Source organism: Leuresthes tenuis, unplaced genomic scaffold (genome assembly GCF_036924035.1).
Source record: "Leuresthes tenuis unplaced genomic scaffold, fLeuTen1.0.hap1 SCAF_2, whole genome shotgun sequence".
Classification (NCBI taxonomy): domain Eukaryota; kingdom Metazoa; phylum Chordata; class Actinopteri; order Atheriniformes; family Atherinopsidae; genus Leuresthes; species Leuresthes tenuis.
This window is the reverse complement of record NW_027325356.1, coordinates 2477440-2493369: the sequence shown is the minus strand read 5'-3', so window position 1 is coordinate 2493369 and position 15930 is coordinate 2477440. Positions and strand designations below refer to the sequence as shown.

Here is a 15930-nt window from a genome sequence, read left to right as displayed (position 1 = left end):
CTGCTCCCACCACAAAGGCTCTTACATCACTGCTCCATCCTTCTGCTGCCGTTTCCTCCTTCACTCACATGAAATGGACTTTGGCTTTTCATCTTTCTGAGACATTATCGTGCGTTTCTTTGTAGATTTTGTTGCATTTGTTTTATCTCGTACGTCTGTGGGAAGCTTCAGTGGATGTTAAAACATCTTCTAACCACAGATATTAAGATTTTACACATATTTCCTTAATAAGAGCTAAAAAGCCTTGACATGAGAGGAAAACTGTTCCATGTGGAGAGAAAATAATGATTCAATAACCAGAAACTGCTCCTTTAATGCTCCCACAGACCTCTTGGCGTGATGTTTCTTGTGGTCTTCTGATTATTCTAAAGGAACGTCCAGTTCTTGGCAGGATTGCTTTGTGCTGTTTCTGCTTGATGATAATTCTCCTTTGTGAAGCCACGTCTTTTAACTGCAGCTCAAAAATCTGTCAGGAAATCCCACAGGAACCACCGAGCTCGACTTCAGTCAAACCAGCTGAGTTTTGGGTTGTTTTAATCTAATCTTTTTTTTATCTTTTTACAGAACAAAAAGGGTCTTTTTTTATTGCACCAAAATGTTTGTTATTTTTCATTTATTCCAATAAGCTGATCCTTTTTCCCCTGAAAACACAGCTGGGTAATGTGTGCTAATTGTGAAAGAACTGAAGGAAGTGTGAGTTTCTGCAGTCATTAGTTACTTCATGCGTTCCTCCAGCTGGGATCACTTTCTTTAACACGTCTTTAATTAAAACTGTTTGTGAGAATAAAGCAATCGGCTCCAGAGTGCCTGCATGTGATAACCTTCATTCTCTTATGTCTAAAGATTCACATTCACATGTGGACAATGTTTTAAAATGTTTTCTGTAACACAGAGAAACGAATCCGGGTTCATTCCATCTTTTGGAAACTTTTGCATCGTCTTTCCTTCCATCCCATTTCCTCCTTCTTCTCACATGTCGGCATGAACTCCTTGGCTGTGCACGTTCATTTAAAAGGTTCACTGTGAGAATAACGTCGGTGTTTTCCACTTGAAATGGGATTCGGCACATGCAGGAGGTCGTAAGACATAAAAAACTGCAGGAAGGATCAGTCCAGGAGGACCTGGAGGGTTTTTTCTGCTCAGGCTCGGAGCAGTTGGGTGAATTTTGGCTTGTCCATGTCTGAAATGTGTGTGTTTGGCTGCAGGGGGAGAAGTACGACGGCAGGAAAGCAGACGCATGGAGCTGTGGAGTCATCCTGTTTGCACTTTTAGTGGTGAGTGAACGTCGTGGCAGAGAGCCTGAGGTGGAAATCAGGCTTCATGCTGTGTTTTTCAACATGATTTTTACAGTCAGGATCTATTCTGAATGAGAGAGCGGAGCCACTTAAATCACCGGCTAGCTTTTCACGGCTGGATTACTCATTAACAAACTTTAGCACAAAACGACTCCAACAGGTAAAAATCAGAAGATGGGTGTGAGGAGGAGGTCTTAAAGTCTTACAGGAGACATATTCTGCTCTGTTTTCACAAGCTGACACAGTTTCCTGACGAAAAGCCTGACGAGCTTTGGTCAAAATACAGCAGAGAGCATGAGTTTACAGCTCTTTTCAGTGCTTTTAGAGCTCAGAGTGAGCGGCTTGGCTCGACTCCACCTCCCACTCCACCCACTTTTAGTTGAGTCTGTCTCATGCTGGGCTCACACCAAACGATTTCCACAGTCCCAGACTGAAAACTGAGTCTTTAGGAGTCTAACTGGAGCCTTTAGGAGTCTAACTGGAGTCTTTAGGAGTCTAACTGAGTCTTTAGGAGTCTAACTGGAGTCTTTAGGAGTCTAACTGGAGCCTTTAGGAGTCTAACTGGAGTCTTTAGGAGTCTAACTGAGTCTTTAGGAGTCTAACTGGAGTCTTTAGGAGTCTAACTGAGTCTTTAGGAGTCTAACTGGAGTCTTTAGGAGTCTAACTGGAGTCTTTAGGAGTCTAACTGGAGTCTTTAGGAGTCTAACTGGAGTCTAACTGGAGTCTTTAGGAGTCTAACTGGAGTCTTTAGGAGTCTAACTGGAGTCTTTAGGAGTCTAACTGGAGCCTTTAGGAGTCTAACTGGAGTCTAACTGAGTCTTTAGGAGTCTAACTGGAGTCTAACTGGAGTCTTTAGGAGTCTAACTGGAGTCTTTAGGAGTCTAACTGGAGTCTTTAGGAGTCTAACTGGAGCCTTTAGGAGTCTAACTGGAGTCTAACTGGAGTCTAACTGGAGTCTAACTGGAGTCTAACTGGAGTCTAACTGGAGTCTAACTGGAGTCTTTATGAGTCTAACTGGAGTCTTTAGGAGTCTAACTGGAGTCTTTAGGAGTCTAACTGGAGTCTTTAGGAGTCTAACTGGAGTCTTTAGGAGTCTAACTGGAGTCTTTAGGAGTCTAACTGGAGTCTTTAGGAGTCTAACTGGAGCCTTTAGGAGTCTAACTGGAGTCTAACTGAGTCTTTAGGAGTCTAACTGGAGTCTAACTGGAGTCTTTAGGAGTCTAACTGGAGTCTTTAGGAGTCTAACTGGAGTCTTTAGGAGTCTAACTGGAGTCTTTAGGAGTCTAACTGGAGCCTTTAGGAGTCTAACTGGAGTCTAACTGGAGTCTTTAGGAGTCTAACTGGAGTCTAACTGGAGTCTAACTGGAGTCTAACTGGAGTCTAACTGGAGTCTTTAGGAGTCTAACTGGAGTCTTTAGGAGTCTAACTGGAGTCTAACTGGAGTCTTTATGAGTCTAACTGGAGTCTTTATGAGTCTAACTGGAGTCTTTAGGAGTCTAACTGGAGTCTTTAGGAGTCTAACTGGAGTCTTTAGGAGTCTAACTGGAGTCTAACTGGAGTCTTTAGGAGTCTAACTGGAGTCTTTAGGAGTCTAACTGGAGTCTTTAGGAGTCTAACTGGAGCCTTTAGGAGTCTAACTGGAGCCTTTAGGAGTCTAACTGGAGTCTTTAGGAGTCTAACTGGAGTCTTTAGGAGTCTAACTGGAGCCTTTAGGAGTCTAACTGGAGCCTTTAGGAGTCTAACTGGAGTCTAACTGGAGTCTTTAGGAGTCTAACTGGAGTCTTTAGGAGTCTAACTGGAGTCTAACTGGAGTCTTTAGGAGTCTAACTGGAGTCTTTAGGAGTCTAACTGGAGCCTTTAGGAGTCTAACTGGAGTCTAACTGGAGTCTAACTGGAGTCTAACTGGAGTCTAACTGGAGTCTAACTGGAGTCTTTAGGAGTCTTTAGGAGTCTTTAGGAGTCTAACTGGAGTCTAACTGGAGTCTAACTGGAGTCTTTAGGAGTCTTTAGGAGTCTTTAGGAGTCTAACTGGAGTCTAACTGGAGTCTTTAGGAGTCTAACTGGAGTCTTTAGGAGTCTAACTGGAGCCTTTAGGAGTCTAACTGGAGCCTTTAGGAGTCTAACTGGAGCCTTTAGGAGTCTAACTGGAGTCTTTAGGAGTCTAACTGGAGTCTTTAGGAGTCTAACTGGAGTCTAACTGGAGTCTAACTGGAGTCTAACTGGAGTCTAACTGGAGTCTAACTGGAGTCTAACTGGAGTCTTTAGGAGTCTAACTGGAGTCTTTAGGAGTCTAACTGGAGTCTAACTGAGTCTTTAGGAGTCTAACTGGAGTCTAACTGGAGTCTTTAGGAGTCTAACTGGAGTCTTTAGGAGTCTAACTGGAGTCTTTAGGAGTCTAACTGGAGTCTTTAGGAGTCTAACTGGAGTCTTTAGGAGTCTAACTGGAGCCTTTAGGAGTCTAACTGGAGTCTAACTGGAGTCTTTAGGAGTCTAACTGGAGTCTAACTGGAGTCTAACTGGAGTCTAACTGGAGTCTAACTGGAGTCTAACTGGAGTCTTTAGGAGTCTAACTGGAGTCTTTAGGAGTCTAACTGGAGTCTAACTGGAGTCTTTATGAGTCTAACTGGAGTCTTTATGAGTCTAACTGGAGTCTTTAGGAGTCTAACTGGAGTCTTTAGGAGTCTAACTGGAGTCTTTAGGAGTCTAACTGGAGTCTAACTGGAGTCTTTAGGAGTCTAACTGGAGTCTTTAGGAGTCTAACTGGAGTCTTTAGGAGTCTAACTGGAGCCTTTAGGAGTCTAACTGGAGCCTTTAGGAGTCTAACTGGAGTCTTTAGGAGTCTAACTGGAGTCTTTAGGAGTCTAACTGGAGCCTTTAGGAGTCTAACTGGAGCCTTTAGGAGTCTAACTGGAGTCTAACTGGAGTCTTTAGGAGTCTAACTGGAGTCTTTAGGAGTCTAACTGGAGTCTAACTGGAGTCTTTAGGAGTCTAACTGGAGTCTTTAGGAGTCTAACTGGAGCCTTTAGGAGTCTAACTGGAGTCTAACTGGAGTCTAACTGGAGTCTAACTGGAGTCTTTAGGAGTCTTTAGGAGTCTTTAGGAGTCTAACTGGAGTCTAACTGGAGTCTAACTGGAGTCTTTAGGAGTCTTTAGGAGTCTTTAGGAGTCTAACTGGAGTCTAACTGGAGTCTTTAGGAGTCTAACTGGAGTCTTTAGGAGTCTAACTGGAGCCTTTAGGAGTCTAACTGGAGCCTTTAGGAGTCTAACTGGAGCCTTTAGGAGTCTAACTGGAGTCTTTAGGAGTCTAACTGGAGTCTTTAGGAGTCTAACTGGAGTCTAACTGGAGTCTAACTGGAGTCTAACTGGAGTCTAACTGGAGTCTAACTGGAGTCTAACTGGAGTCTTTAGGAGTCTAACTGGAGTCTTTAGGAGTCTAACTGGAGTCTTTAGGAGTCTAACTGGAGTCTTTAGGAGTCTAACTGGAGTCTTTAGGAGTCTAACTGGAGTCTAACTGGAGTCTTTATGAGTCTAACTGGAGCCTTTAGGAGTCTAACTGGAGCCTTTAGGAGTCTAACTGGAGTCTAACTGGAGTCTAACTGGAGTCTAACTGGAGTCTTTAAAAGCCTCTGATATGAGTGTTTCTGCAGCTTTCTGTGTCAGTCCTGCTGCTTTTAGGTCTTCTAACTTGGTTCGTCGTCCCTTTTTCCTCCGAACATTTAGTCACGCATCGCCTCCATAATGTGACAATGACAGCTGAGTTGTCGGAGTGGAAAGTTAATTAGTGTGTTTGTGAACATGTGCGTGTTCTTTTCTTAATTAAGAAAACAGAGACGTATCTATTGACGACGTGCGCGGCGTCGGCGGCCATCTGGCTCCGGCCGGCTCGTTTCTAACGAGCAGGAAGCGGCATCAGTCATCACGTCACTGAGCGCGCTCCCCAGCTGGGGAGCAGCAGCTGAGCAGACTGGCTGCAGATCAAACTGCTTCATCATGACCGACTCCGGTGACTGATGCCGTTTCCGTGACAACAGGCAGGTGTCAGTAAGAAGGTCTGCGGAGAGAGCCGCAGCTACACTTTCAAACCGGGAAAGAGTGCGTTCATTTTACTGTTATTGGCCTTTTCAGGCAAACTTTTACCAGTTTGCAAATTAAAATCAGATTAAATCAGTCCCAACACTCATAATTCAGTTAATTTATTTAGATAAATGATAAAAGAACACGTGGGAAACGAGATGCTGCTGTTGAGAATCAAGGATGGATATATTATTTAGGAGAACAAACATCCACATATTATTTAAAAGGGAAACAGATCCGTATTTCAACTGGAACAAAGATTCATCTCAGCTTAGAATAGAAACATTCACACAAACGATCCGCTTCGGCTGCTGAGAAGTCCTCAAACTGGACTTTAACTCATAAAACCTTCTGACCACAGAAGCTCTCCAGTGTAAACAGGAAGCAGAGGGCTGTTGGCTGAGCTCTGATGGGCACAAATCGACCAATCAGGTGACGAGGTTGTCGCCGCCATCCTTTCCAGAACTGCGTCTCTCTACTTCTTATAACGCTGCAAACGGAGTTTCTTCTTCATGGGCAAAGTTATCTGAAACAATCCGTTTCCAATGAGCTACAAAAGCTACGGACAAAGCTGTTTTTAAAAAAGAAACACAGAAGCTGAGCAGACTGGCTGCAGATCAAACTGCTTCATCATGACCGACTCCGGTGACTGATGCCGTTTCCGTGACAACAGGCAGGTGTCAGTAAGAAGGTCTGCAGAGAGAGCCGCAGCTACACTTTCAAACCGGGAAAGAGTGCGTTCATTTTACTGTTATTGGCCTTTTCAGGCAAACTTTTACCAGTTTGCAAATTAAAATCAGATTAAATCAGTCCCAACACTCATAATTCAGTTAATTTATTTAGATAAATGATAAAAGAACACGTAGGAAACAAGATGCTGCTGCTGAGAATCAAGGATGGATATATTATTTAGGAGGACAAACATCCACATGTTATTTAAAAGGGAAACAGAGCCGTATTTCAACTGGAACAAAGATTCATCTCAGCTTAGAATAGAAACATTCACACAAACGATCCGCTTCGGCTGCTGAGAAGTCCTCAAACTGGACTTTAACTCATAAAACCTTCTGACCACAGAAGCTCTCCAGTGTAAACAGGAAGCAGAGGGCTGTTGGCTGAGCTCTGATGGGCACAAATTGACCAATCAGGTGACGAGGTTGTCGCCGCCATCCTTTCCAGAACTGCGTCTCTCTCCTTCTTATAACGCTGCAAACGGAGTTTCTTCTTCATGGGCAAAGTTTTCTGAAACAATCCGTTTCCAGTGAGCTACAAAAGCTACGGACAAAGCTGTTTTTAAAAAAGAAACTCAGAAGCTGAGCAGACTGGCTGCAGATCAAACTGCTTCATCATGACCGACTGATGCCGTTTCCGTGACAACAGGCAGGTGTCAGTAAGAAGGTCTGCAGAGAGAGCCGCAGCTACACTTTCAAACCGGGAAAGAGTGCGTTCATTTTACTGTTATTGGCCTTTTCAGGCAAACTTTTACCAGTTTGCAAATTAAAATCAGATTAAATCAGTCCCAACACTCATAATTCAGTTAATTTATTTAGATAAATGATAGAAGAACACGTAGGAAACGAGATGCTGCTGTTGAGAATCAAGGATGGATATATTATTTAGGAGAACAAACATCCACATATTATTTAAAAGGGAAACAGAGCCGTATTTCAACTGGAACAAACCAGAATAACTGAGCAGATAAGCTCTCAGATCCTCTGGTTTTCACAGTGCATAGATATATAAACGGGTTTCTATCAAGAGAATAAGCGCATAAAACCAATATAATGCAGACAAACTGAAACCTCAGAGAGGGAAGCGCAGCTGAGATATTTACCTGGAAAAGATCTGTTTAATTAAATTCACCTTTTATGGATCTCTACATTTTTTATGAGGACAGTTTTAATAGAATTAACCACTGAAAAATCACAGCAATGTACAAAAAAATGATTAAGAACACAAATGAGAATGTAAAGAGGTAAAAATGCTCAGTAAATTCTTACCGGGAGCAGCTGTGATGGAACAAAATACAGCAATCTCAAAGCTGTGAGGTCTTTCCACCGGCTGCCGGTCCATCAGAGGATAGACTTTAAAGTTCTGATGCTGGTCCATCAGAGGATAGACTTTAAGGTTCTGATGCCGGTCCATCAGAGGATAGACTTTAAAGTTCTGATGCCGGTCCATCAGAGGATAGACTTTAAAGTTCTGATGCCGGTCCATCAGAGGATAGGCTTTAAAGTTCTGATGCTGGTCCATAAAGCTCTGAATGGTCCAAAATGCATCAGTGACCTCCTGACCCACTATGAACCTCCCAGACCCCTCAGGTCATCTGGATCCGGTTCTTTATCAGTTCCCAGAGTCAGAACCAGACCTGGAGAAGCTGCATTCAGCTTCTATGCTCCACATGTCTGGAACAAACTCCCAGAAAGCCTCAGATCAGCTGAAACTCTCAGGATTTAAGTCCAGGTTGGAGAAACATCTATTTTCAGCTGCATTTGAATAAGCTTGAGTTTCAAAACGTTTTTAACTATTGCTTTTATCTTTCATATATAATTTTTTCTGATTTTATCTATTGTTCTTATTTCTTTCTTTTGCTTAAATTTTAAATCATGTTTTTTTTTTTTATTTCTTCTGTTTTAATGTCTCTGTGAAGCACTTTGAATCACCTTGTTGTTGAATTGTACAAATAAACTTGCCTTGCCTACGTTTTGATGGTAAAATGATGCCTCCTGACCCACTATGAACCTCCCAGACCCCTAAGGTCATCTGGATCCGGTTCTTTATCAGTTCCCAGAGTCAGAACCAGACCTGGAGAAGCTGCATTCAGCTTCTATGCTCCACATGTCTGGAACAAACTCCCAGAAAGCCTCAGATCAGCTGAAACTCTCAGGATTTAAGTCCAGGTTGAAGAAACATCTATTTTCAGCTGCTTTTGAATAAGCTTGAGTTTCAAAACGGATCATATTTTAACTATTGTTCTTATTTCTTTCTTTTGTTTAAATTCTAAATCCTGCTTTTTATTTCTTCTGTTTTAATGTCTCTGTGAAGCACTTTGAATCACCTTGTCGTTGAATTTGTGCCGTACAAATAAACCTGCCTTGCCGTCGCCGCCCTGCGTCCTCCCTGCTGATGACCCTCTGCTCTTTCTCAGGGCGCTCTGCCTTTCGATGACGACAACCTGAGGAACCTGCTGGAGAAGGTGAAACTGGGAGTGTTCCACATGCCTCACTTCATCCCTCCAGACTGCCAGAACCTTCTGCGTGGCATGATCGAGGTGGACGCCGGGAAGAGGCTGACGGTAAGTCGCTGCAGAACGGGCTGAGATCCTCCACCAGAGCTGAGTTTTACAGCCTGGACTGTTGCCTCTGGGGCTGCTCAGGATATATTTAGCTCAGCTGCACCATGACTGGCCCTGCAGCTACTCTGCAGACAATCTTCTCATCTCTGGCCAAAGATTCATCTCAGCTTAGAATAGAAACATTCACACAAACGATCCGCTTCGGCTGCTGAGAAGTCCTCAAACTGGACTTTAACTCATAAAACCTTCTGACCACAGAAGCTCTCCAGTGTAAACAGGAAGCAGAGGCTGTTGGCTGAGCTCTGATGGGCACAAATCGACCAATCAGGTGACGAGGTTGTCGCCGCCATCCTTTCCAGAACTGCCTCTCTCTCCTTCTTAAAACGCTGCAAACGGAGTTTCTTCTTCATGGGCAAAGTTTTCTGAAACAATCCGTTTCCAATGAGCTACAAAAGCTACGGACAAAGCTGTTTTTAAAAAAGAAACACGTGTAAATAAGACTTGAATAATTAATCAGGTCGCTGGCAGAAAATAATTACTCAGACTGAACTTCCTCTTCCTGAAAGCTCCATTCATTAAAAAAAACGCACATTCCTTTGTGACATTTTTGCAGTTTTCTTCCTGCTTTTTTATGCTTCAGAGCATGAAATCATTAAATTGTGCTGCCCATCAGGTTGCATTGTGGGTAACGTTGGCAACAGTATCTCTTAAAGGGGAACTCCGGTGTTTTTAAACCTTATTTCTGGCATGAAATACCTTCATCTACTCACTGAGAACAGTTTGGTGAAAGTCGGCGTCCTTCTGAAGATATTTAGATAACTGGAGATCCATATAACGGAGTGAACGGGGCTTAGAGGATGCAGCCTCTAAATAAGGCATTATCTGTCTTTATTTCACCAATACTTTAAGAAGAATGAATGAATGAACGTGTGCTATAGCTCTGTTAGCTCATAGCTGCTGTGTTGTTGTTATTGTTGCTATCGGGGGGCTTATAGAGGCTTTCTACACAGCACAGCTCTTTCTGCATGTGTTTAAATGTCATATACTTCTTTTTTTTCTTGCTTTGTTTAGTCTCAAGTGAATGAAAGTCCCATTTCAAGCCTCATTTGAACTTTTAGTTGAAAACTTGGATGCTTTTGATTGGTTAGCTCATTCTGAAAGTCGCACAGTTAACAGTTATCGGTGTTGTTGTCCTTTCTTACTTCTAATAATTGAGCTTAAAGTGATATTTTTATATATATTATATTCACTCCGGTAAGAACGTCCATCTTACTCAAAGTCGTCGTTCACGTCGTCAAAATCTGATAAATATCCTGCCATGTTGCACAAAACTATCAGCAGCAAACTCTGTGTGAAGTTAGCCGACTGTCACAGAGCACGGAGTGAATAAACTGTGGTGCAGGGGGGCGTGTGGATGAAGTGGTCCCAGTAGAGTGCCTGTGTAGAAATCCCTCCGTTAGCTCTCCTATAGCTGCAAGTAGCCACATAACAGCAGCTATGAGCTAACAGAGCTATAGCACACGTTCATTCATTCATTCTTCTTAAAGTATTGGTGAAATAAAGACAGATAATGCCTTATTTAGAGGCTGCATCCTCTAAGCCCCGTTCACTCCGTTATATGGATCTCCAGTTATCTAAATATCTTCTGAAGGACGCCGACTTTCACCAAACTGTTCTCAGTGAGCAGATGAACGTATTTCATGCCAGAAATAAGGTTTAAAAACACCAGAGTTCCCCTTTAAGGAAGAAAATGGGCTGATAAAAGTCTGTTTGCTCCTCATGAGTCTTTTCTTTTTAAGAGAGTTCCTGTTGAAGCAGCATAAAATCATAAAGCTGCTCTTCACCGTTAATCTGACGTCGATCTGCCAAACCCGAGTCGGTCCTCATCCTTCAGGCTGTTTGTCTTGATTTTCTCTTTCAGTAAAGATGAATCTCACCTTTGAGACTCTTTTTGAAAGGCTTCAGAGTCTCTTTGTTTGGTCTGCTTATGAATAAAAGTCATTAATGTTTATCTCCTCTTCTGCTTCTTGTTGCAGTTAGAGCAGATCCAGAAGCACACGTGGTACCTGTGAGTATTTCATTTCGTTTTCCTTCCTCTTCTGTCTGAGTGGAGCATCTGTTTGCACATTGTCTGGCCTGATTAACCAAGTGTTGCAGCAGGTGATGCAGAATAATGAAAATACACTCATCAAAGGCATCTCTCATCTCAGAAGAAGCCATTAGTCTGGAGAGTGAGAGTTCTGTTTGTTGGAAAGCAGCTCACACATCAGGACGTACATGTCGCCCCTCATGGACCTCTGATCTCTAATGGATTTACTCTTTCTGGGTCTCAGAAGTATGGTATTGATTTGAAACGGAAGTAAAAAGCAGTTTATATGTAACACAACTATAAATTCAAGTTAAAACGTGATATTTCTCTGGAGTCTGGAGAAAGTAAACATGATTTTCTTTGGATTTTATGGCGTTTTGAGCCACTTTAAGTGCTAAATTGATGTTTTCTGCACTGATCGACATCCAGATGTTCTAAGTATGAACATATTTATAATAAATCGGGGTCCAACAGAAGAGTGAGACGTCTCCCCGTTAGCTTAACGAGGTCGTAGCGGCTCAAACTTTGATGAGCTGAACGAGGAACCGCTCCTCCTATGTCAGATCATCTTTCTCTTTGATGTGCAGTCTGGTTTTAGCAGGTTTTGGTCTACTGTGCGTTTGGTGTTGCAGGGCTGGAAAGAACGAGCCTGAGCCCGAGCAGCCCGTCCCCAGGAAGGTGGCCATCAGGACGCTGGCGTCAGCCGAGGAGATCGACCCCGACGTCCTGGAGAGCATGCACTCTCTGGGCTGCTTCAGAGACAAGGAGAAGCTGACCAAGGACCTGCTGTCGGAGGAGTGAGTGACGGCCAGGAAGGGTGGAGGGAGCCAGAAGGAAGCAGATTGAAAAAGGAGGGAGGGGGGGTGGGACAGGGAAATGTATGAGAAGGATCCAGAAGTTGTCAGTTTGATGAATTCTTCTATTTCTTATGTCCTGTGATGATGGAGCATCTTTCCCTCCCACTCTTAAGCAGCAGGCTCGCAGCTCATGAAGATCTGTCTTCTCTCTGCAGAGGCAACCAGGAGAAGATGATCTACTTCCTGCTGCTGGATCGGAAGGAGAGATATCCCAGCCACGAGGACCAGAACCTGCCGCCACGCAACGAGATCGGTACGCCAGTCCAGCTGAGCTGCAGCCTGGCTCAGAAGGAAATGTTTGACATGCAGTGACCCCCATAACAGATTGTCTGTATTTCCAACGTAATTTAGCTGTAAATGACTGTAAGGACTTCTGTTTTCTGACCTCAGAAACCTGTAAAACAGCTCGTGTTTGTGTCTGTTTGGGCTGAACATTCTAAGCTAAGCTTCTCCTTCCACCATTCTTTGGAGAACAGCTAACCTACCTCTCCTAACTGGTCTCCTAACTGGTTTCCTAACTGGTCTCCTAACTGGTCTCCTAACTGGTCTCCTAACTGGTTTCCTAACTGGTTTCCTAACTGGTTTCCTAACTGGTCTCCTAACTGGTTTCCTAACTGGTTTCCTAACTGGTCTCCTAACTGGTTTCCTAACTGGTTTCCTAACTGGTTTCCTAACTGGTCTCCTAACTGGTCTCCTAACTGGTTTCCTAACTGGTTTCCTAACTGGTTTCCTAACTGGTCTCCTAACTGGTCTCCTAACTGGTCTCCTAACTGGTTTCCTAACTGGTCTCCAGCCTGTGAAACCTCTGCAGATGGTCCAGAACGCGGCGGTGCGTCTGGTCTTGGATCAGCCTAAAAGAACACGCCCCCCCTCTGTTCATTGAGCTCCTCTGGCTGCCCTTAGCCGCCCGCATCAGGTTCAAGTCCCTGATGTTAGCTACAAAGAGCTTAATGGAACGGCTCCATCTACTTGAATGCTCTTGCAAAGGCTTCTGTCCCAACTGGGTCCCTCCGTTGGTCCCAGGATTGTCGTCTAGCAGCTCCTACACCACGCCTAAGACAATCCAAACTCTGTTCATGTGTCGTCCCACGATGGTGGAATGACCTACCGAGCGCTACCAGAACAGGGGCGTCCCTGTCTATCTTCAAGAAGCTCCTGAAAACCCAGCTCTTCAGAGAGCATCTCCTATCCCAGCACTTACCTTGTACTTCCCTCCCCCCTCTATCTCTGCACTTTATCTTTCTGCACTTCCTTCTATGCCTGCACCCTATCTCTGCTCTGTCCCCTCTGACAGAGTCGGACTCCTGGGTTCCTTCTATGTAGCTTATTGTTAGCTTTTTATAAAGCTGTTATATCTTCATTTGTAAGTCGCTTTGGATAAAAGCGTCTGATAAATACAGAAACAGAAACAACATAAACATAAAGGGTGATGATCAGAATCGCCAAACAAGCGGGTTTCTCTTTGTTTTTCACACACTTCCACATCTGGCTTCGTTCTTATACGAAATGCATCGTGACACAGTGTAATATGTCATGTATTCATGCACTTTTGTTCATCTGAGGCTGTATTTACCTCATGTTTGGACCTGATAAAGACCAGATCATCGTTTTTTATGATGTTCTCGTGCATAAAACCTTAGAAGTGAAAGACAAAGCAAATCAAACTGTTTAGAGACAGAAACCCAACGACAGTGTGAGAAGAAACTGCCTTTAAACACGAATATATATATATATATATATATATATGTGTGTGTGTGTGTGTAGGTTTATCTAATTCTGTGGGGATCTCATTATGATGCCAAGTTATTCCATCCTCCATCTTTTAAACGCTGCACCAGGAAAATGGAGACTGCATAATGGATAGTTTAGAGTGCTTTGCTTTCCTCCCATATTATTTATTTGTCAGTAAATTATTCATTGCATATTTAAACCGAGGTATTAATCAACCTCTTATGACATTTCTCTCCTGACGCATTATTGCAAAGTCAGTTGGCTTTTCATTGGTAAATTGATCATTTTCTTTAACGCTTTCTTGCTCTTGTTTTTCCCCACCTTGACGCTACCTGCAGACCCCCCCAGGAAGCGCGTGGACTCGCCCATGCTGAGCCGTCATGGCAAGCGGAGGCCGGAGAGGAAGTCCATGGAGGTGCTGACCGTCACGGAGGGAGGATCCCCCGTACCGGTACGGCGAGCCATCGACATGGCGACCCACGGTCAGAGGTAAGACGCAGAGAGCTGCACGTGTGCATGAGCAAACTCCACAGGATCAAAGTATCGGTAATGACTTGTGATTATCAGGTGTGATAAATAATGTATTTAAACACAGTTCAGGAAAAACGGGAAGGAGGTAGAGCTGAGCAACACTTCATCGTAATGTGACTGGATGTTTTTGTCAAATGATCACACACATTGTGTTTATCCTGGATACGCCTTCAGCTCACTTCGCTGAGCGCCGTCTCTCCACAGCTGCGAGTCTTTCCCTGCTTCATTGAACTGCAGTTAAATACATGACGCCTTCTTCTGTCTCTGCCAGTTCAGGATGTGCCCATCACGCCGGGTCTGACATTAACTCCTGTTTCAAGTTCTGCCAGAGACTAACGGTCCCGCTCTTAGCTCTGGTGGAACATCATTACAGCTGTAAAAATGCATGAATAGGACTCTCAGGTGTGCATGGAGCATGCGGGGGAAGAGGACGAGGTTATTCTGTGGTGGACGTCCTGCTGGGACCGGCAAATACAACATAGCAAGATTGGCTATTTTTCTGGTGGTCCATTATTCAGATGGTGCATGTCCACTTTGTTGCATCACCACGTTTCTACGGAAGCCAAGAGGGGACAAACACTGACTCTACAGAGGGCCTTTTGTTTTTGTGGCAGTTTACAAGGTGAGGCGAAGGGGATTCAGTTGGTTGCAATCTTAATTTTTTCCACGAGATGACAGTAAATCCCACACACTGCACCTATAAAGATGCAGTTGCCACTGAAATCCCACACACTGCACCTTTAAAGATGCAGTGCCACTGAAATCCCACACGTTGCACCTTTAAAAATGCAGTCGCCACTGAAATCCCACACGCTGCACCTTTAAAAATGCAGTCGCCACTGAAATCCCACACGCTGCACCTTTAAAAATGCAGTCGCCACTGAAATCCAACACACTGCACCTTTAAAGATGCAGTTGCCACTGAAATCCCACACACTGCACCTTTAAAGACGCAGTTGCCACTGAAATCCCACACGCTGCACCTTTAAAGACGCAGTCGACACTGAAATCCCACACACTGCACCTTTAAAGATGCAGTGCCACTGAAATCCCACACACTGCACCTTTAAAGATGCAGTCGCCACTGAAATCCCACACACTGCACCTTTAAAGATGCAGTCGCCACTGAAATCCCACACGCTGCACCTTTAAAGATGAGGTCGCCACTGAAATCCCACACACTGCACCTTTTAAAGATGCAGTGCCACTGAAATCCCACACACTGCACCTTTAAAGATGCAGTCGCCACTGAAATCCCACACACTGCACCTTTAAAGACGCAGTCGACACTGAAATCCCACACACTGCACCTTTAAAGATGCAGTGCCACTGAAATCCCACACACTGCACCTTTAAAGATGCAGTCGCCACTGAAATCCCACACACTGCACCTTTAAAGATGCAGTCGCCACTGAAATCCCACACGCTGCACCTTTAAACATGCAGTGGCCACTGATATCCCACACGCTGCACCTTTAAAGATGTAATCGCCACTGAAATCCCACACACTGCACCTTTAAAGATGCAGTCGCCACTGAAATCCCACACACTGCACCTTTAAAGATGCAGTCGCCACTGAAATCCCACACACTGCACCTTTAAAGATGCAGTCGCCACTGAAATCCCACACGCTGCACCTTTTAAAGATGCAGTCACCACTGAAATCCCACACGCTGCACCTTTAAAGATGCAGTCTTCACTGAAATCCCACACACTGCACCTTTTAAAGATGCAGTGCCACTGAAATCCCACACCCTGCACCTTTAAAGATACAGTCGCCACTGAAATCCCACACACTGCACCTTTTAAAGATGCAGTTACCACTGAAATCCCACACACTGCACCTTTAAAGACGCAGTCGCCACTGAAATCCCACACACTGCACCTTTAAAGATGCAGTCGCCACTGAAATCCCACACGCTGCACCTTTAAAGATGCAGTCATCACTGAAATCCCACACACTGCACCTTTTAAAGATGCAGTGCCACTGAAATCCCACACCCTGCACCTTTAAAGATGCAGTCGCCACTGAAATCCCACACACTGCACCTTTAAAGA

The 15930-nt window shown here is 44.1% G+C and overlaps 1 protein-coding gene across 7 annotated transcripts in view; it reads left to right on the top strand.

The window, feature by feature from the left end:
• Positions 1–15930, top strand: part of LOC140301408 (serine/threonine-protein kinase BRSK2-like) — a 181510-nt gene that overhangs the window by 122890 nt on the left and 42690 nt on the right. For all 7 annotated transcript variants that reach the window (XR_011914911.1, XM_072379830.1, XM_072379829.1 and 4 more), the window contains exons 7-12: positions 1206–1274; positions 8518–8664; positions 10701–10732; positions 11386–11550; positions 11766–11863; positions 13680–13830. Coding sequence is in view for 6 of the 7 variants with exons in the window: in XM_072379830.1 (XP_072235931.1) it covers positions 1206–1274; positions 8518–8664; positions 10701–10732; positions 11386–11550; positions 11766–11863; positions 13680–13830 (662 nt within the window). In the remaining variant the exon portion in view is untranslated. The remainder of the gene's footprint in view (positions 1–1205; positions 1275–8517; positions 8665–10700; positions 10733–11385; positions 11551–11765; positions 11864–13679; positions 13831–15930) is intronic.